Source organism: Hippocampus guttulatus, chromosome 16, assembly GCF_054856545.1.
Source record: "Hippocampus guttulatus isolate MCC_2025c chromosome 16, RoL_Hgut_1.0, whole genome shotgun sequence".
Classification (NCBI taxonomy): domain Eukaryota; kingdom Metazoa; phylum Chordata; class Actinopteri; order Syngnathiformes; family Syngnathidae; genus Hippocampus; species Hippocampus guttulatus.
The window spans coordinates 102,434-124,587 of NC_141276.1; the positions used below are offsets into that span (position 1 = coordinate 102,434).

The 22,154-nt window shown below is 51.7% G+C and overlaps 1 protein-coding gene across 1 annotated transcript; it reads left to right on the forward strand.

Moving 5' to 3' along the window:
- The first annotated feature begins 11,219 nt into the window (after nucleotides 1-11,219).
- On the forward strand, nucleotides 11,220-20,871 carry LOC147192228 (transcription factor Sox-9-B-like). Its single transcript, XM_086132197.1, has 3 exons — nucleotides 11,220-17,094; nucleotides 17,240-17,487; nucleotides 18,632-20,871. Exons 1-3 carry the CDS (start codon nucleotides 16,649-16,651, stop codon nucleotides 19,405-19,407), a joined length of 1,470 nt encoding a protein of 489 aa, XP_085988323.1. The 5' UTR covers nucleotides 11,220-16,648; the 3' UTR covers nucleotides 19,408-20,871.
- The last annotated feature ends 1,283 nt before the right edge of the window (nucleotides 20,872-22,154 follow it).

Genomic DNA, 22,154 nt, shown 5'->3' on the forward strand with positions numbered 1-22,154 from the left:
CAAAACGGCTCGCGCCACGATCGAAGAAACGGCCGCAGACGTACGGCGGAACTGCGTTTTCACAAGGATCGGAAATGCTGCGTTTGTCCGTGAGAAACGCGCCGGATTGGTTGAGATGACCGCTTGCGTTTCTGTCATCCGAGCGGAGTCTTGAAGCAAGAACAATGCAAACAGTGATGAGCGATCCGCATGGGCGCACTCCAGATTGACGAGCCGCTCGCTTTGCTGCCCGCGGACAATGGAAGCAGATGGGCAGGTCCTCGAAAAGTGGCACGTGGGCCTGCCGGAGGGAATCGCGTCGTTTCGACCCCAAATGAGACCGGCGGGCCGGCGGCGGCGACGCGGCCCTTCGGCGAGCCCTCTCAAACCAAACACAAAACAACGTGTCGGCCAATGATTGATCAGCGCGGCGGTTTTGCCCAAATTCGGCCATCTTCGCCGGCCCACCCCCGCAGGCGCTTCCTACAATCGCAGGCCGCGCCCACCCGTGGCTAATGAGACATTAAGCAAACGTCGGGGAGGAGAAGTCGGGGGAACTGATTGAAAGCAGACCTGTGCTGCCAAACAAAAAAAAAAGGGGAGATTGAGATCAATACTGAGTGCCACCAAACAGCGGCTGGGATCAATCAGATGGAGAAGGAGAGGATGCCGTTGCTTTCTTGCTTTTCCCATGGCTCAGGCATGAGAGCGCACCTGGCCTGACAAAGCCCAGGAAGAGAGGAGGAACGCACCACCCCCCACCCCACCCCCACACCACCACCCTACCCCCACGCCTAACCCTCTTCACACGCACACACATTTGCACTTCTCGATACGGATCTAAATATGAGCAGCCAGGCGGACGACTGGTTAGCACGTCGAGCGGTGCGGGGTGGTATTGCGCGTCGCAGCCTCCCTGTGTGGAGTTGGCATGTTCTCCCAATGCCTGCCCGCGTGGCTTTTCTCCGGGTAGTGCCCTTTCCTACCGCATTCCAAAAATTTGTTCTTCTCTTCCACCTCTTGCTGCAACAGGAGCTTCTCAGTTCCGCCCCCGCCACACACGGCGTGTGGCGATTGGCTGTTTTATTCTTGTGGCCGTTGACACGTCATGGAATGAAAAGATGCCACTCCCTTTTTGGCAGCTTTTATTGAGACGCTTTTTGTTTGTTGAGTTGTTAGGTTTTAGGTCTGGGCTCTGGGTACGCCCTTCTACTGCAAACTCGAGCGAGGCGGCCTTTTAAAAAAAAATTTTTTAGTGATATGAACTGCCGTTATTTGTGGAATAATTCGTGAAAAAATGGACTGTGTTGATCAACTATTGGGTTGAACAAATTGACTGATTTAGTTCTTCGTGCACCACGCTCTGCATTGAGTCGTAATGACAATAGAAAAATGAAGCCGTCAATAAAATAAATACATTGTAACTCAAATAAATGCATCGGAAATTCCATTTCAATCCGACGAAATGCAAAATGATGAAACCCGCTGCTTGAGCCACAGCCCCATGCGCGTGCTTTGGCTGCGGCCCAAAAAAGTTTGCAAACGGCTCGCAACGTTCTTTTCACGATGAGCTCTCTGGGCTCCCCCCCGCCATTGAAAAAGCTGTTGCAATGCTGGACATTGGCCCTCCCAGCATCCGCGTGAACAAAACGCTGCGACTTCTCTCACTCGCCACCTCCGGAGTAGGCGAGCTGGTTTCAATTTGCGCTCTCAGCAAAGTTAATAAGTTGGAGATCAATTCTGCCGGGCCTGACGGGAGCTGATTTGGGGGTGGGGCGGTGTACATTTTCGCTCCCTCCCCTTGATTAGCCCCGGCCCTTAACTTGACTGGCAAAACACAAAGAGCCAGTCTGTTCACCCCGAATGCAGCGTGACCCCACGCCGAGTACGCCGACTGCTCCGCGGAGTTCGCGTTACAGGTGAGCCAGGTAGTCGACGGAGAAAAGTGACACGCCGGCGAATTAGCGAGCATCTCCGAGTCAATGCCACAAATCCATTCCGACCCCCCCCCCCCCCCCCCCCGTTGCGCTCTCTATTACCGTAGCGTTTCCAAACATGCATTCCTGCCGCAGTGAGATAGAATGTCGAGAATCCAGCCGCTTTTGTCAGACGTTGTACTTTGATTGGACGGGCATCGTGCCGCTCCGTCGGGTGTGCTTCACGTATGACGACGTGTGGCTTCACCCTGAGATTTGTCATCGCTTAGTAAGCTGCACCCAGACTCGGGGTTCTTTGCAGAGGATAAATCACGTTTGCTACACCGGCCGACATTCTTGTTTTCCATCTGCCACAGATGGACAGTTTCTGGGTCATTTGAAGGAGTCGAGGACATTTTCTTGTCATGCACAGTACAGTTTTGCTGGCTTGTCTCCCTAAAGCGCGGGTGGCAAACTCGAGGCCCGGGAGCCAGCTAGGGCGCGCCACGTCATTTTACGTGGCCCGCGAAAAGCAACATTTGCAAATCAACTTCATGTTTCTTGCTAAAATACCCAAATTGCAAATTGTCTAAAATCTTGAGATGTTTCAAGCATTTTTTGGGGTAAAGTAACCGTCCTATTTGAACAACTTTTACTGGCGGCTGAATTCAAAGCGACATTATCCAGCAAAAAAAAGTGTTTTCAAGTTTGTTTTTAATGTGTGTTTAATCAGATCAGTGGAAAGGCAAGGCAGTAGATGAAGCGTGTTTTCGAGGGAAGCGTTGAGTTCGGAGACAAGACCGCCTTGTGCTACGGGCCTCCTCCCCATTCAGAGTCAAGTGGCGGAGTTAAGTCAACCTCACCCCGAGCAAATCTTCGTCCACCCGTAACCTTCGCCGACGGCCGTGATGTCGGTAAGCAGCCGTCGGGCGGTCACACCGAGCAGCTGGAAGTGACTATGGAAGCTTTTTGCTTCCCGCCGCATGATTGGAGGCTCCCCCCAGTAACCTAAGGCACAGGCCAATTACGGCTCATTTAAGACGAAAGCAATTTGGACAGAGTTTTGGGGGGGGAAATGACTGTCGGGCTCCGGTCTCGTTGCTGTCGCCCGACACAAACGAGAGTGGGATATTTTGACAGGTTCCTACCGCAGAGCGCGTCGCTGATACGCCGAGGCGGAGGTTGCGCGCCGCGGCTAATATCCGTGTGTTGATTGGGTCGAAAGTCGGGGGAGGGTCGAGAAAGGTCTCGTTAGCCCCGGCTCGATGCGGAGACGAAGCAAATCGGCGGGCCTTCGTCCCACCTGCCCGCCGATGACGGGCTGCGCGTGTACGCGCAGCAAATTAATGGACCCCGGTGGTCGGACTTGGACAACTGGAGACGAGCGGGAGGTCTACCAGAGCAACGGCGTTACCGCTTCTTTTTGCCAGCCAAAGATATTGTGCGCCGTTCAAACGTCGCCGAGCCAACGAACGAAGACTGTATTCTTCCACTGTCTCTTGGCCATGAAATAAACTTCAAGTGCTGTTGCCATGACTGGTGGGAAGCGCACAGAATGTCAGGACAGGAAGCAGGTCAGACTGCGAGGCGCGACTGAATGTTTTCAGCTAGGTGCGAGGAAGGCAACGCTGACATCACTGTTGTGGGGACGCGCTCTATTTCGGGCTGCGCTTAGCTCCACCTGGCTCCTGTCTGTGCCACTCGGCAAACCTTATTTGCCGAGTATAACCAGCTTGTGTGTGTGTGTGTGTGTGTGCGCGTGTGTTTGTCCAGGTCTGAGGTTGATTTTTACTGTGAGACAAGCAAACTTCCTTCAATCCCTCCCCCCCAAGGCGCCCTCCTTGCCCCTGCGCCACAACTGGAGCGGGGTGACGGCAAAAACGTCTCCTCCTCACGGCACGACGCAGGCAGGCTGACATGCCGGCCGCAAGTCAAAACGCAATCCGTCGTCCCGGGGACACGCATTGCTGCGCTTGCTCACACGGCACGGAAACAGGAAAGTCTCGTCAGGGGTGTCTGACTTTTTTTTTTTTTCTTGAGAAGTCCCTCAAAAGAAAGGTACTCCCAAAGGCACTTCCAAAGCCGTGCCGCTTTCATTCCGGAGAGCGATGATGTCGCTTCTTGTGATGCACGCCATCATCAAAAAAAACATTGAGAAAAAAACGACCATGTATAGTAAGGCGTTTTTAGCCCAAAAAACGACGATGTATAGTAAGGCGTTTTTAGCCCAAAAAACGACCATGTATAGTAAGGCATTTTTGGCTGAAAAAAACGACCATGTACAGCAAGGCGTTTTTAGCCCAAAAAAACGCCCATGTATAGTAAGGCGTTTTTAGCCGAAAAAACCCCCAACCATGTATAGCAAGGCGTTTTTTAGCTGAACAAAACGACCATGTATAGTAAGGCGTTTTTAGCCCAAAAAACGACCATGTATAGTAAGGCGTTTTTAGCCCAAAAAACGACCATGTATAGTAAGGCATTTTTAGCCGAAAAAAACGACCATGTACAGCAAGGCGTTTTTAGCCCAAAAAAACGACCATGTATAGTAAGGCGTTTTTAGCCGAAAAAAACAAGAACCATGTATAGCAAGGCGTTTTTTAGCTGAACAAAACGACCATGTATAGTAAGGCGTTTTTAGATGAAAAAAACGACCATGTATAGTAAGGTGTTTTTAGCCCAAAAAACGACCATGTACAGCAAGGCGTTTTTAGCCCAAAAAAACGACCATGTATAGTAAGGCAATTTTAGACGAAAAAAAAGACCATGTATAGCAAGGCGTTTTTAGACGAAAAAAATGACATAGTATAGTAAGGCGTTTTTAGCCCGAAAAAAAAGACATAGTATAATAAGGCGTTTTTAGGCTGAAAAAAAGGACATAGTATAGTAAGGCGTTTTTAGGCTGAAAAAAAGGACATAGTATATAGTAAGGCGTTTTTAGCCCGAAAAAAACGACATAGTATAGTAAGGCGTTTTTAGCCAAAAAAAACGACATAGTATAGTAAGGCGTTTTTTGCCCGAAAAAAACGACCATGTATAGTAAGGTGTTTTTAGCCTGAAAAAAACGACATAGTATAGTAAGGCGTTTTAGCCGGAAAAAAAACGACATAGTATAGTAGGGCGTTTTTAGCCCGAAAAAAATGACATAGTATATATAGTAAGGCGTTTTTAGCCCGAAAAAAACGACATAGTATAGTAAGGCGTTTTTAGCCGAAAAAAACGACATAGTATAGTAAGGCGTTTTAGCCCGAAAAAAACGACATAGTATAGTAAGGCGTTTTTAGCCCGAAAAAAACGACCATGTATAGTAAGGCGTTTTTAGGCCGAAAAAAACGACATAGTATAGTAAGGCGTTTTTAGCCGAAAAAAACGACCATGTATAGTAAGGCGTTTTTAGGCGGAAAAAAACTACATAGTATAGTAAGGAGTTTTTAGGCCGAAAAAAACGACATAGTATAGTAAGGCGTTTTTAGCCCGAAAAAAACGTCATAGTATATATAGTAAGGCGTTTTTAGCCCGAAAAAAACAACATAGTATAGTAAGGCGTTTTTAGCCCAAAAAAACGACATAGTATAGTAAGGCGTATTTTGGCCGAAAAAAACGACATAGTATAGTAAGGCGTTTTTAGCCCGAAAAAAATGTCATAGTATAGTAAGGCTTTTTTTAGCCGAAAAAAACGACATAGTATAGTAAGGCGTTTTTAGCCTGAAAGAAACGACATGGTATAGTAAAGTTTTTTTAGCCCGAAAAAAACGACATAGTATAGTAAGGCGTTTTTAGCCCGAAAAAAACTACATAGTATAGTAAGGCGTTTTTAGCCGAAAAAAACGACATAGTATAGTAAGGCGTTTTAGCCCGAAAAAAACGACATAGTATAGTAAGGCGTTTTTAGCCCGAAAAAAACGACCATGTATAGTAAGGCGTTTTTAGCTCGAAAAAAACCACATAGTATAGTAAGGCGTTTTTAGCCGAAAAAAACGACCATGTATCGTAAGGCGTTTTTAACCCAAAAAACACGATCAGTTGAACCGGGGTTGCCTGGACCGAACACCTGCATGTGTACCCCTACCTGCCAGTGACTGTGACTTGACCTGAACGATAGGTGTATTTGGCATGCACTATGAAGGGTTGCCAGTTAAAAAGAAAAAGTGTTTGGTGTTGTATTTTCACACATCACCAAGCAGGGTTCGAACCGGGGTTGTCTGGACCGGACACCTGCACGTATACCCCTACACTGCCAGTGACTGTGACTTGCCCTGCACTATTGGCGTATTTGGCATTCACTTGGGAGAGTGTACAGAAAAAAGTGTTTGGTGTATTTTATTTTCACATGTGACTGAGCGGGGTTTGAACCCAGGCAGCCTGGACCGAAAGCCGGCGAGTGCGCCTCTACACTACGACATATTGTCGTTTTTTCGGGCTAAAAACGCCTTACTATTCATGGTTGTTTTTTGGGCTAAAAACTTGCTGCTATACATGGTCGTTTTTTTCGGCTAAAAACGCCTTACTATATACTATGTCGTTTTTTTCGGCTAAAAACGCCTTACTATACTATGTCGTTTTTTTCGGGCTAAAAACGCCTTACTATACTATGTCGTTTTTTTCGGCTAAAAACACCTTACTATACTATGTCGTTTTTTTCGGGCTAAAAAACGCCTTACTATATACTATGTCGTTTTTTTTCGGCTAAAAACGCCTTACTATATACTATGTCGTTTTTTTCGGCTAAAAACGCCTTACTATACTATGTCGTTTTTTTCGAGCTAAAAACGTCATACTATACTATGTCGGGTTTTTTGGGCTAAAAACGCCTTACTATACTATGTCGTTTTTTTGGGCTAAAAACGCCTTACGATACTATGTCGTTTTTTTGGGGCGAAAAACGCCTTACTATACTATGTGTTTTTTTTCGGGCTAAAGACGCCTTACTATACTATGTCGTTTTTTTCGGGCTAAAAACGCCGTACGATACTATGTCGTTTTTTGGGGCGAAAATTGCCTTACTATACTATGTCGTTTTTTTCGGGCTAAAGACGCCTTACTATACTGTCGTTTTTTTGACTAAAACGCCTTACTATACTATGTTGTTTTTTCGGGCTAAAAACGCCTTACTATACTATGTCGTTTTTTTCCGCCTAAAAACGCCTTACAATACTATGTCGTTTTTTGGGGCGAAAATTGCCTTACTATACTATGTCGTTTTTTCGGGCTAAAAACGCCTTACTATACTATGTCGTTTTTTTTTTTTTTTTTCCGCCTAAAAACGCCTTACAATACTATGTCGTTTTTTGGGGCGAAAATTGCCTTACTATACTATGTCGTTTTTTCGGGCTAAAAACGCCTTACTATACTATGTCGTTTTTTGGGGCGAAAATTGCCTTACTATACTATGTCGTTTTTTCGGGCTAAAAACGCCTTACTATACTATGTGGTTTTTTTGGGGCGAAAATTGCCTTACTATACTATGTTGTTTTTTCGGGCTAAAAACGCCTTACGATACATGGTCGTTTTTTCGGGCTAAAAATGCCTTACTATTCATGGTCGTTTTTTTCATCTAAAAACACCTTACTATACATGGTGGTTTTTTTCGGCTAAAAACGCCTTACTATACATGGTCGTTTTTTTTCGTTGAAAAACGCTTACTATACATGGTCGTTTTTTTCGGCTAAAAACGTCTTACTATACATGGTTGTTTTTTCGGCTAAAAACGGCTTACAATACGTGTTTGTTTTTTTCATCTAAAAACGGCTTACTATACATGGTCGTTTTTTTGGGCTAAAAACCCCTTACTATACATGGTTGTTTTTTTTCCGTCTAAAAATGCCTTACTATACATGGTCGTTTTTTGGGCTAAAAACTTCTTGCTATACATGGTCGTTTATTTCGGCTAAAAACGCCTTAGTATACATGGTCGGTTTTTTTTGTCTAAAAACGCCTTGCTATACATGGTCGTTTTTTTCGGCTAAAAACGCCTTACTATACTTGGTCGGTTTTTAGCCGAAAAAAATGAGCCCGCCCGTGTTTGCGCTGTCACGCCCAAGGCCAAGCGCTCGCACCCAAAACAGAGATTGCCACCTTTGCGCTCACTTAACTTTGACCCCCGGCAGGAAAGCTGACCCCCCCCCCCCCACCCCCCCAGATGAAAGGCATACCCTTGGACACCGTGCGTCTCCTCAAGGACACATGACAACGCTCATAAATGGACATTTCAAATGATAATTATCCGCAGCTCAAGTTAAGGTAAACCTTCCGCCTCCTCCTCCGTATTTGCTTCTTGTCAGCCAGCGCCTTCAATTCGATTCCCTCGGCGGGCTGCCCTTGTGATCTTTACCTTGGCGAGAAACACGCTCCGGTCTTCTTTTTCTTTTTTGGGGGGGCTGGGACTTCCTGATCCGTGCGCTAACTTGTCAAAGGTTAAGGTTTGAAGGGATGAAGTTCGGGTTTCAAGGCAGGCCTAAGGACCGAAAGATTGCACAATTTGTGTTGGAGCTGGCAATAGCGCTTCAAGTTAGGGTTTCCTTCAAGGGGTTAGGCTTTCAAGTTGGGTGTCCAGGCAAAAGTTGCAGTTTGACAAGTCAGGGTCAGGGTTTTGGAGTAGGCTTTCAAGACAAGGTGAAGGTGCGCAGCCTGGCTGAGGCTCTTAAAATAGGGTCATGGCTTCAAGGGGTTGCGTCCGAAGGTTAGGGACTCGAGACGAGCTTCGAGCTCTTCCGACATCTTCCTTTTCAGGGGTCCGCCATCTGCGTTAGAGCGACAGGCCTCAGCGGGTGACTTCAAGCCCGTCGAGGTGCGTTGAAGTGCGTGGAGGTCTCTGCGCTGCAGGCGGTAACTCTAGATTTGTAATTACGGAGCGCGCCAGGCGCCGCCATAAAAGGGTCGACGCGCCTTGATAACCTGCCGGCGCGGTCAATGGCCGATTGTCACATCTAAAAATGGGTGCCTGCACTCTATTTTGAAAAGCAAAATGCGTTCGGCCCGCATTAGCCTGGCTGAAGGAAAATGTTAGCCGCTGCCACATCGGAGCACGTTATCCATTTTCCTTGCTGGCGCGATGTTCCGTTTTTCGAACGTAAACTATGTGCCACGGCTCGATGGAGGTCGGGCGAGCCCGTCCCTGTCGTGATCCTGATATGGCAGCCGGCGATCTCGCTCAGCGAGCCGGCATACCTCGGCAGACGGCAAGTCTAATAAAAACCTCTCGCGGCGTTCATAGTCGCAGAAGAACGGAGAGCAAAGCGCTCCAATATTGGATCTCAGGAAACGGCGCGGGACAATTTCCTTCCAGCGTAACGTGAGAACGCCAAAAGCCGGGCTCCCGGAGGTTCGGGGCCACCGCGGCCGGGTCGCCCCAATTAGACGGCGCTTCCCCGCCGAGCCGCGGCCGCTCTGAGCGCGGGAGCGCCCGACGGGAGCGCGAGGAGGAAGCGGAGCAAGCGGCGCGACCGCCAGAGTTCTTATTACGCTCGGCACGGCGGCCGCCCGGCGTCTCTCGGCTGTCCGCGGCCCGGTGCCTCTGATGGTGCTGCAAAGTGACTGGGAGGCCGCAAAATGACAACATCGATTTAGGTGGAGTGCTGAGGAGCGGCCGGCCGTGACTGCCGGCTCGCACCGTGTTTACCGAACAAGAAATGGCGAGCGCGATTTTTCTTTTCCGATTTCAAATGCATTCGGACACGGCCGGTTTAAAAAAACAAACAAACAAGATGGCCAAGCAACACCCGAAATATGGCAAGTGCAACTATTGCGACGGTGATATCCATTGGACGAGAAACACTTGTTATTGCTTTGACGATGACTTCTATCGCGCGAGTGGAAAGAAAAAGGAAACCGTGCTGGAAAATGAATGTTTTTGTTGCTCGGCAGACTTCGGAAGGGATCGATCAACATTGCCCCACGGGACAGACAATCAAACAAATTGGCATGCGCGTCACTTTTTAATAAATGCGTTTTGTTTTTTGTTTTTTTAATGTCTTGAATTTGTAAAGAAATGATCCTCTTTTACTGTTCACTAATAAAGGTTTTTTTTAATGCCCCCATTTTCGGTGATATTACACAGCATGAAAAGGAGTTTTGCGGTTTTCTCGTGGTTGTTGTTCCGCGTCTGCTTTGCCAAATGGCATTGGTGTTCAGAGACTGGGTGCAAAGTCGCGGTTTTAAAGCCCTTCAAGTATGCCACTGTTGCGATGGCGTATTAATCCGCTTGGCGCGCCCATAGCGAAATCCCCGGCGGACACGCCTCCGGCAACCGGTTGCGCTCAGGCCCGCGCGGGCCCCGCGCGCCGTTCCCGCTAGCTTAGCGTAGCTGCGGGGGGCGTGACGGCAAAACAGGAAGTCCCGCGTGAGTCTGCCGGGCAAAGGTCAAAAGGTGCGGTGCCGCTGGAAGCGGTGACATCTCATCGCGCTCTCATTTCGGCCGCGTTTGGAGCATCGCGACCGACCGCGTGGGAAGAAAGGCTCTTTTCATGGCCCGTTGCAACAAACCGGGCCCGCTGGAAAAAAAGAAAAGAGCAGGCCGAGGTGACGGCAGAGTGAAAGGCGAGAGCTCGCCTGAGAAGACATTCATCACAATGGCTGGCTTGTTTCCACCAAGCGGCTTATGTTTTCATCGCCGGGCCTTTGTCAACTTTTAATCAGAGCGAACCGGATTCCTTTGCATTTTATTTTTCAAGATGGACGGCGAGTACGATCGCTTGACGGATGCCCCTTGAAATTGGTCAAATACACGCAGTGGCCGACGCGGCCGGCATTTCCCTCGTTTCCTCAGAACGCGGTGAAATTTGGCACGGCTTGGTCTTGATCACCCACGCGGTTGATTTGTATCGAGCTCGAGATATCTCTCCACAGAGAGATGTTGCAGCCGCCTTGATTCTACTCTTTTGAAGTTGTCATTTTGAAACTAATCTCCAGTCAGTGAGCGGCGTCGGGAGGAATAGGCTTGGGAAGCTGTTTTCAAAACAAGACACAAACATTCATGTTTTCACTGTATTCAATATTGGCTGGTGTTGAGCGAGAGACAGCGAGAGAGAGAAAGAGAGAAAGAGAGAGAGAGAGGGACAGAGGGAGGGAGGGAGGGAGATCTATTTCAGAACGTCTATGTGACTGTCCAAAATGAATGAGAGCTCAGAGAGAGGCATGTTTCTTTCCTCCCCATTGCAGGCATGCAACGAAGGAACACGGAAACAAGTTTGGATGGAGACGAGCGGTTGGCCGAAAGCAGGAAGTGGAAGCGGGGGAAACCCGTCCGTTTATTTTTAGCCATTGACTCTGTTGGCGACAGTCTCGGTCTCACCTGAAGGTCGAGACGGGTGGGAGGGGGGGAGGGGACAGAAATGCCAGCGATGGGCTCCCGTTGGCAAACGGGCTTCTGCGTCACCTCACGGTAACGTGACTATGAGGAAGCCATTGATTCGTAAGGGTGGGGTGGAGGGGGAATGGCCTCCATCTCTTTTCGCATCCCGGTTTGGAGTGGCGCTCTCGAAGCCGAGCATTGTCGGGCCATAATTACGGGTCGGGCTCAGCCGACCTGCGGACATCACACTCTGCTTTGATCGCCTTTCATTGTCATTCGGAAGCGGCGGCTTCGGCTGGGGGGCGGGAAGGGGGGGGGGGGGCGTCACCTGACCTCGAGGCACGGAAGCTCGCGCCAAGTCACTCGGCGCCGTTCAATCGGGATGGCCCGAGGTGCTTATTTGGCTCCCGGCCATTTCCAATCCTTTCTCGTCTTTGCCTTGCTCTCGTCCCGCCGTGGGCTCGTGCGTTTCCTTCCTGTGAATGAGCGGCTCGGGAGGTTCGGTTGAGCAGAAAGGTGGCGGATTGCGGCGGGGCTATGCCCCGAGCGGGCCCCCGAGGAAGGAGGAGATGGACAAGAAAGCGCACGGCGGACAGCGCTGAGCACGCGCCGCCCGAGGCCACCGTGCGAGCGTCTCCATGATTCACGGCCACCAAGTGTTCCGAAAGCCATTCTCCCATTTCGCGTCAATGCGGGCAAAATGTTTGAAAAAAAAAAAAGTTTGCTTTTGGAAGCTTCCAAAAGCGTTCTCCTCATTCCTACTTACAAAGGCGCTCAGGGCTGCTTTGCGGCTCACGACGGGGGAAGTGTGAGACGGTCTTTTGCAGACTCAGGTCCACTTTCAGCTTTCCCCTTCATAAAACGCGATCGTGGCAACAAGCGGCCGTAGCCCAGGCGCAGGCGGTTGGGCAAACGCTGGCGATCGGTCGCCGTAAGACGCCAAGCTGGCTGGCCTTCTCGCAAGACTGAAACGTGTTTCCATCGCACCATGGGGGGGGGGGGGGGTGAGTACAAACGCCGTCCGCCACGTCTGCAGCCGTCGGCTCAGGTGGCGGAAAGTCTCGGGCAGGTGAGATGCCGCTTGAAAATCTTCTCTGCTGGCAGAACTTTGGTTGGGCTTTGCAGACACGGAGTGCATTTTCCAATCGGATGCTTCATTTTGTGAGGCGGGGAAAAAACCCCAAAATCTTCGTTCCAGATCTCCATTTTTGTTCCCAAAACAGATGTAGCCGGCCTCGCTATTTTGACTCTCTTGCCTCCAAAACCTTGGCCAATTGCCCTCCCAACGGCAAGAAGCTCGCATTTTGGTGGCAACTCGCCTCATTCTGATGATGTGGGCAGAAGCTGAATTTTGGAGTGCCCGCTTGGTTGGACAAAGTTCCGGAAAGGCCACGGAACGGATTCACTGACTCAACAGCGCAGTTGAGCAAAAAGGAGGGGCGGGCGGGCGGCGCACTTGAAGGTCTTCGATGGAATCTCAGGGAGCCGGGAGAGGTGGAAGACATGATTTGCCAGTTTACCTTCAGTGTTTGCCTCGACATTTTAACACCACGGCTCCAAGTGGAGCTGAGAAGTTTCCCAAGACCCGCTCGCTCCGCCGGCGGGCCCCACGCTCCCGGCCTGTGGTGAGTCACCAACCCCCCTCCCAAGCCCGCTCTCTCAAGCGGTGGGCTGGGAGTCCTCAGGGGCGGTGTGCATCACGAGGGCGGGTGAGAACGGGACCCCGCTGCCCCTCTGATGTTCTCCTGTTAGCCACCGCCGGCTTTGCCGCCTTGCAGCGGGACAGCTCGCGGGGCGAACACTGCTAAGAGAGAGGAAAATTGTTTCAATTTAAGCGGAAGTGGAAATGTGGCTTGATTTGTCTTCTGTATCTTTAACGAAGCAAAAAAACGTTTCCGTCAAAATATACAAAATATTCCAGTCGGATTTCAGTAGGTCTGAATACCGGAATATTTGATAGCTGCGGACCTACTCGGGTGCCACTTGGAGAGAATAACTTTCAAGCTTGCAAAAAAAAACAACACCCAAAAAAAAAACGTTCCCTAATAACTGTCTTTTGGCGACTGGCGAGAACTTTTGGTGCATTACCGCTAGTGGCCAGAAAGTGGTGGCAACGCAGCAAAAGTGTTTGCCAGCCGTCAAAAGAAAGAGGAAGTGCAAGAAGAAGAAGAATGAGTCGTATTGGTCCCGCAATCCTGTAAACACACACGCTTTGTCAATAAACATTGCAACTTTTTGTTCTAAAAAAATGACTCTGGCAAGATATAGTTTATAATTTGCCCCTCTAAACTGTCTTTCCTTTTCGTTGTTTTGTTACTTTTTCTCATGACGACGTTCTCAACATGTTTTCGTGTTTGGCGTAGGACTCGACTCTCAGCAAGCCACCACGAGTTTTACTTCATCCTTGGAGTACATCTTTGTTGTCAATGGTTACGACACCGAATGCAACCGATGCACCGTGTTGTGTTCAATAAAACACGTGGAGTCGGACCCTGTGCTCACTGCCGTTTATTGTCAGGAGACACATTTGATATCGATGCCTTTCGGCAACTGCCCACTTTACGGCCGTGACGTCACGCCGTCGTAACGTGACCCTGTGGCTCTGGTTACATGCCACATTCACCCCCCCCCCCCTTTTGTTAAAGTGCAAAACATATTAATAGCACACAACTTTAAGGCCAGAACGCGGCCAACCTATCTGGGTAAACAGGGTAGACTACCCGTTTACCTGCATAGCCATGTGGTTTATTCTGCCACATAACAGACTATGCGCTAACCTAAGCCTGAACATAGTCCTTGAGGTACAGGGGCTGCCGACGAGCCCGAACAGGGCGGAGCCTCGGTCCGAGGGCGTCACCCGGCACCTCGGCTTCGGGTGGAATTCCGAGGGCCACCGGAGGGAAATCCCAGTCCCCGGCGGTGTGGCGCGGATCGGTCGCGGCGGCCGGTTCTTGTGCCGACGGCGGGTCGACGCGCCTCAAGCGGCTGGCGTGCCGACGGGAGCCGTCGGCCGGGCGGAACGTAGCCGGGCCCAATTGCGCTATTATCCGTTGGGGCGAGGACCAGAAGGATAGCAGCTTGTGGGACCGATGGGGCCGGCGGATACGAAGCCAGTCCGACACCTTGAGCGCGCGTCCTCTCACCCGACGCGCTCTGTCGTAGCGGTGCTTCATCCGGCGTTGCGTCTCTGCCACCATGTCGCCGACAGAGGGCCCTGCTGCCGGAGGATCTCCCCCGGGAGGTCGCAGCCGATCCATGGGAAGTTCCCGTCCTAGCATCAGAAGGGCTGGGGAGCTACCCGTCGTGGCATGCGGCGTAGCTCTGCAGTGCAGGAGTGTGTTCTGTAGGACCGTGCTGAATGGGAGACCTTCGGTCAGATGTGCTCTCAGGCCGTTATTGAGGGTCCGGTTGAACCTTTCCACCACCCCGTTGGCCTGCGGGTGGTACAGGGCCGTCCTGATGTGCTTTCTCCCCCGTGAAGTCGGCGAAGTCAGCCGAGAGGAACTGGGGCCCGTTGTCCGTGGTAACGGCGTCTGGCACACCCCGGCGGGCAAACGGGGAGAAAAGGAAGTCAGTGATTTGTTGTGTGGTTACCGGCCCCACGGGAAGGACCTCCGGCCACTTGGAGTGGAGGTCATAGGCCACCAACAGGAACCGCCGGTGATGAGGAGTGCCATGTCGCTCCCCACAGATGTCCTTTTTTTAGAAAAGTGGTTTAGCTTAGCACAACGTTGGCATCGTTGTCCTAGTGCCGGGCACACGGGCGCACGTGTGTGGTGTGACGAGGAGCCGCAGTTCCCACAATGTTGCCTCATTGTGGCGCCTCGACGTACCGCGACGTTAACCACCGGCTCGTCGAGAGGAGCAGTGGTGTCGTGTCGGGGAGTGGGGCCGTAAGAGCAACAGTATGGGATGAAGGAGGCAGATGCGGAGCGAGGTGGGGAAGGGCTGGAGCTGGGTCCGAGGCGGCCAGCCGGGATGCTAACAGGGCCGCGGACTCCAGCTGGAAGGCCATTTCCACCGCCCTAGTCAGCGACGTTTCGTCCGGCGATAAAAACAGCTTCTCCCGCAGTTTAAGGTCCGTCGTGTGTTCGGCTAGCTGGTCTCTAACCATCTCGTCTTCCAACTCCCCGAACCTGCAGAGGCTGGCTCGGCCCCGGAGGTCGGCGACGTAACGGCGGACCGACTCACCGGGCCGCCGCCGGAAGACAATCCGCCGTACCATGACGCTCTGTGGAGCGGCCAAGTGTCCGGAGAGCAACGCAACGCAGTCCGCAAATTTCGCGGCCGGTCCGAGGGCCCGAAAGATGCGTTGTCCCTCACAGCCCAGGCTATGGATAAGCATTGCCCGCCGTCGCGCGTCGCTAGCGTCGGCTAGCCCGATGGCTTCAATAAAGGCTTCAAGAGGGGGGGGGGGGGCATGAGACTGGCGGCTCGCCAGGTAGGGCGAGGAACGGAGGAAGAGGCGAGAGTGGAAGCTCCATGCTTGTCGCCAATGTTGTGTTCAATAAAACACTGTGCTCACTGCCGTTTATTGTCAGGAGACACATTTGAAATCGATGCCTTTCGGCAACTGCCCGCTTTACGGCCGTGACGTCACGCCGTCGTAACACGACCCTATGGCTGTGGTTACATGCCACACACTGTTTGCTGATGGCCATTTGGAAGGAAATCTTCTAATGCTCCAGTTTGCGGCATGTTTTTGAACTGTTGCCCCCCCCTATTGGTCAGTGTGAGACGACAGCCGCCGGTGTCGGCTCCACGAAAAGCGAGTGTGCCCGCAAGTGGATGAGATGAGTGCGACCGAAAACGTTCACGTTCAGTTGAGCAAACGTTTCGTGCCAGGATTTGCACGAGTTTGAAATGTGGGCAGATATTATACTTTAAGGGAGCATATCGCCACCCCCCCCCCACCCCACCCCCACGCCCAGAAATGATCTCTCGCTACATAAATGTGTATGTGTGTATACAGTATACTGTATGTTAGATATATACAGTATATATATGATGTTTGGTCTCCAAAGTAGCATTTTCTCCTTTTATATTAGTGAGCAAAAGAAGACCTTTGGTGTAGATGAGGTTTCAGCCCTCCCTCCCCATGCCGAATGTTCTCGGGAGTCAGCGTTCCGTCCCCGCCTACCACCCCCCCCCCCCTCCCCGCAATCACTTCCTGGCCCTTGGGATAAATTCTGCGCTCCTCACAACTTGCGAGAGTCGCTGGGCAAGTCACGTTTCCCCAAGCTGAGGAGTAGAAATCCCACTTTGCCTTCGCGCCCGAGTCAAGAAGGAGCGCTTTGTTTTTCTCGTCGAAAGTTTTCGCTGCCGTCGCAAGCGGGATTCGGAGCGCGCGCCCTCGCCGGCAGGCCGTCACCGCGCCTCTTTGGGGCGCGCCGCGTGAGGAGACGCGCGTTTTCTTCTTCTTTTTTTTTTTTTTCTTCTTTTTTGTGGCCCTCGTCAGTCGTTTCGCATGAATCTTCTCGACCCTTACGTGAAAATGAGCGAAGAACAGGACAAGTGTCTCTCCGACGCGCCCAGTCCCAGCATGTCCGAGGGCTCGGCCGGCTCGCCGTGCCCGTCCCACTGCGGCTCCGGCTCCGGCTCCGGTTCGGACGCGGAGAACGGCCGTCCGTCCGACGTGCGCCTCCTGCACGGCGCCGACTACAAGAAGGAAGGCGACGAGGAGAAGTTTCCCGTGTGCATCCGGGACGCCGTGTCGCAGGTGCTCAAGGGCTACGACTGGACGCTGGTGCCCATGCCGGTGCGCGTCAACGGCTCGAGTAAGAACAAGCCGCACGTCAAGCGGCCCATGAACGCCTTCATGGTTTGGGCTCAGGCCGCGCGCCGCAAGCTGGCCGACCAGTACCCGCACCTGCACAACGCCGAGCTCAGTAAGACTCTGGGCAAACTTTGGAGGTAACGTTGTTCGGGAGGCGCCGGCCCGAGAATGCGTAGATTTTTTTTTTTGGTGTTTTTGCACCGTTTCGGCGGCGCCCGCGCTCCTCGGGCGTTTCCGTCGCGTCGCTCCAGCCCGTCACCGTGCGCGCTTTCTCCCCGCCAGGCTGCTCAACGAGGCCGAGAAACGGCCGTTCGTGGAGGAGGCCGAGCGGCTCAGGGTGCAGCACAAGAAGGACCACCCGGACTACAAGTACCAGCCGAGGCGGAGGAAGTCGGCGAAGAACGGCCAGAGCGAGCCCGAGGACGGCGAGCAGACGCACATCTCGCCCAACGCCATCTTCAAGGCTCTGCGGCAGGCCGACTCGCCCGCCTCCAGCATGGGCGAGCTGCATTCCCCCGGAGAGCACTCGGGTAAATGGCGCGCACTGTCACGCCGCAACCCGGAGCCTCGCGGACGTGCGGCGGTTACGCAGACCGGGGCGGGTTTTTTAGGACGCGGAATGTCTCCAGACTAAAAATCGCACTCTTTCCCAATGGAATTGTCATGGACGTTTGCACATATCTTTACATCTCAGTCAGGTGAGACCAAAAAAAAAAAAAAGGCTGCACAACATGTGGCAGGACGCAAGCGAATTTAGGGATGGACGCGATTGTTGACTTTCGACGCCAAAAAGTAGCCGGCTGTCATGCAAAGTCACAGTTGCGTCCATTGGGAATGACCACAAATAACAGCCGATTGATCCACTTGCGTGTTGGACTTAAATTCCAGCTCTGAGCAAAAAAATAAATAAAATAGATTACATAAATCAAGAAATAAAATGAATCAATTCATAAGCTAGCTTGCGCTTTGGGTCAATCATGCCAAATCACCATTTGAATGTAGCGTTTTCAAAAGTGTCAAAAAGACAATGGATTGGTTGGAGTTTGCTTTCGAATCCCCGATTTCACGTTACTCAAATCGCAAAGCCATCGACAACCCTTCAAAACTTCCGAACCGCCCGTGTTGATGGTTGAAGCTGTGAACATCGCGCACACTCGATCCCCAGACAGCACCACATCGGTTCACACTCACTCGGCACCGAGCGGCTTCCGTGTGATTTGATTTCACTTCAATCCGCCAAAAGAGGCACCCCGGGACTCGGTGCCACTTCGAACCCAGGCGAAACGTAGCTTCTCCCCGACATACAGGCGCACACGTTTTGACGACGGTCTTTCCGTCGACGCGTGACGCCGCTCCTACTTCCTTGGCACCAATTCTTCGTTTTCTATGAGGCCAGGCTTCTTGCGGAGTGTCGCGGAGCTGCAGACACCACGGCAAAACACAAAAGGGCAATTGGAAAATGGACCGAGTGCCTCGGAATAAAATCACGAGAAGATATCGGCACACTCGTAGCAATTCTCAAAGAGAGAGAACTCACAAAGCGCTTTCCATCGGTGACATCGTGCACGTAATAGGCCAGAGTGTGCATCGGTGGCGCAGCGGTACAGACCGCAAATGGAAAAAAACAAAACAAAACCAGCATATGACGCTAACCAACCTTTTGCCCGCCGGCAGGTCAGTCCCAGGGCCCGCCCACGCCCCCGACCACCCCCAAGACGGACCTCCCCCCCGGCAAGTCGGAGCTGAAGCGCGAGGGCCGCCCTGTTCCGGAGGGTCCGAGCCGCCAGCTCAACATCGACTTTGGCGCCGTTGACATCGGCGAGCTGAGCAGCGACGTCATCTCCAACATGGGCAGCTTTGACGTGGACGAGTTCGACCAGTACCTGCCGCCCCACAGCCGGGCTGCCGCCCAAGGCGGCTACGCCGGGGGCTACGGCGCGGGCGGCTCCTCGGTGGCCTCCCAGGGGAGCAACGTCGGGGCCTGGATGTCCAAGCAGCAGCAGCAGCAGCAGCAGCAGCAGCAGCAGCAGCTCTCTCTGGCAGGCGAGCCGGCCCAACAGCGAGCCGCTCAGATCAAGACGGAGCAACTCAGCCCGAGTCACTACGGCGAGCAGCAGCAGCAGCAGCAGCAGCAGCAGCAGGGGGGGGGCTCCCCCCAGCACGTGGCCTACGGCTCCTTCAGCCTGCAGCACTACAGCGCCTCCTCGTACCCGCCCGTCAGCAGGGCCCACTATGACTATTCCGAGCACCAGGCGGGCGCCTACTACTCTCACTCGGCGGCTTCGAGCCAAGGCTCCGGCCTCTACTCCGCCTTCAGCTACATGAGCCCCGGCCAGAGGCCAATGTACACCTCCATCGCCGACACCGCCGGGGTGCCGTCGGCGCCGCCCACCCACAGTCCGCAGCACTGGGAACAGCAGCCCATCTACACCCAGCTGTCCCGGCCGTGAGGACTGTCCCCTGCCTGCGCCCTCTAAAAAAAAAAAAAAAACACAAAAAAAAAAGACATTGACCCCCCCCGCCCCCACTAGTTGCCTCTCTCTGGGGTCACCGATTGTGTAGCGGTCTATTCACCTGACTTTGGTGCCGGCAGCGTGAGTTGAGTTCCCACTCGGTGGCGGTGCGAATGGTTGTCTGTCTCTTCCATATTTTCCCTGCGACCGGTCCCGGGCGTGGTCCGTCTGGGAAGCTTTCCCGCAGGCCTGAACAGGATATGGGGTTCCAGAACAGGGACGCGTGCATGGAAAGGAGGGACGGATGCGTCTCTCCGGATTGGCTCCCGCCAGTGCCTTTTTGGAACGCTTGGAATGGTGATTCTATTTTTCTAGATATAATGCGAGAATAAATCCTCCGTGAGGACATAGTGCTTGAAATCTATTTTAGTATGTACTGCGTATGTGTTGTGTTGCTCAGCTAATCCGCTGGAAATGTCTTCAAGGAGCAGAAATGCTGGCTAGAATGGGGGAAAAAAACAACCTCAGTGGCCTTGCTTCCGTATTTTGGGGGGGGGGGCGGGACGCTGCGATGACAGGTTTGTGTGCGTTTGTGAGTGTGAGTGTGAGTGTGCCCCCCCCCCCCCACCACTGTACATATTTCTATTCCAGTGGAGGACTGACTGGAGCAGGCTTGCTCAGAGGGGTGGGGAGGGGGAAATGTGTTTATTTATATTCAGAGCATTTAGGCTTTTTCCAACAGCTATTGTGAGGTTTTTAGAATTTTATGACAGGCCATAGGTTGCGCTCAAAAAGCGTTTTTTTTGGGGGGGGGGGGGGTGTTTAGCACAACCCCAGCTTCCGTCTGCCTTGATACCGCCGGTGCCTGCGGGGCCATCGGCCGGAGGCTCCTTCCACCGGCATTGCCGCTTCCTGCTCCGAGCTGCAAGCAGGTCCGAGCCCCGGCACCCACTTCTGTCCGCCCGAAAAGGCCTTCTCTAACCTCTCTTAATTTATTCTTTAGCATTCATTTGATTGGAAAAAATTAACTCTTTGTTTGCCGCAATGATCTTCAGATTTCGGAGGCTTGTCCAGCAGAGTCGATTGCTGCGGTTTTGCTTTGTGCTCCACATGTGTTTATTTATCGTTTGTAAATGTTCCCATTTGATTCTCCGTGTGTGTACAAATGATTTGAGTCCAACTGGAACGTTGCCCTGGCTTTCTCACTGTGTGCTTTGTTGTGGGGGTGGGGGGAGGGGGGGGGAGAATGGACGCAATGCCTTTTTGTCTTTTTTGACATTTGTGTTCCTCCTTTTATATTCTGTCTCACTAGTCCTGATTTGTGTCATCTATGACCGCAGTCTCCTTTTCGGTAAACATGGCGTCGTCTCAAAGAAAGCGTATCTTATTTTATTATTTTTATTATTTGATTTGATTTTTTTTTGTATCATATTGTTTGCAATAAAAACAAAACACTGTCAACTGTCATTGCCCGCTTTTCATTTCAATGATTTCTACCGGAAGCTTCTTCGCCTCAACGAATCAAGTTACATCAGCTGGTCACCATAAAGACATCCATGACATACGTAAGAGGATTTATGACGTGATGTGTTTGGAATGAGCAAAATATGGCCGTTTGCTTTTCTTAAAATGCAGGCGACTTGGGTGTTGGGATGATTTAATCGATGTTAGTTCTGGCTTCATTCTGCAACAAACAAACAATTTTCGCTTTAGCTTAGCGTTAGACGGGCGGCGAGCTGGCTCAGGATGGAAAGCAACCGGCAAGCAAGTCATTGCATGGATGGACTGGCTGCAGTTCTTTATTTCACGAGGTCTACCTTTCCTAGCTTTAGCTGTTGGCAGATGAGCTAGGAAAGCCACTGCCATGCGTCAAGGGGTTGGCTTTGTCTTTTCTCACTTTGCTTTTTTTGTTTACTTTTTGGACTTGGCGTCCATCTTTTCCCAAAGTCGGTGAATGGATTCAGGGCCCCTCGTACGGACCGCGTGCTTCCCCACCAAACAGCGGGAGGACATTTGATGAACGTATCCAAGAGGGGATCGGAAACGAGACCAAATTTTTCTTTTCTTTTTTTTCTTCAGACAGGCCTTTGCATGGGCAATTTTCCCAGGGCGACCCCATTATTATTCCGCAGAGACGTTCGCCCCCCCCCCAACTCCCCCGAGCCCAATGGGTGGTCTTTCTGAAGGCAAAGGGAAGAGGAAAAGAAAGGGTAAAGGCTAAGAAAAAAAAAGTGATGGATACACCCGCAGAAACTGGAAAACAATCAAATAGAATGTAAAGTCAAAAAAGATGAAGGGTCAATTTGGAGCAGTGGAGGCAACCCCCCCCACCTCCCCTCCCCTCTATATATGGGGCCATTTCCGTTTGGAAAAGGTCCACCGAGGGCCATACGTTTATTGTGCAAGGATTGTTTTCCATGTTGGTGCGGATGCGAGGTTTTCTGGTTCTTTTGGGAACAGTTCCTCGGAACTTGGATATTGTGCGGCAAACTTCACCAAAGTCACCAAATGACTTTCCTCACATGTCAAACATGCGGAACTTGTTGCTGTTTAAAAAGTCTCTCCGAGTCGTGGCCTTTTCTCGAAAAGCTATCGCGATGCGATGCGATCTGGAGGCCTTTCCGCGGCACATGATCTTCCTCTGCGATTCCCCCCCCCCCCCCCCCGGCGTCCATCACCAGAAACGGCCCAGTTTGTTTTGTGTTGGTGTGACCGACTCAATTGCTCTGTTGAGGACGCTTTAA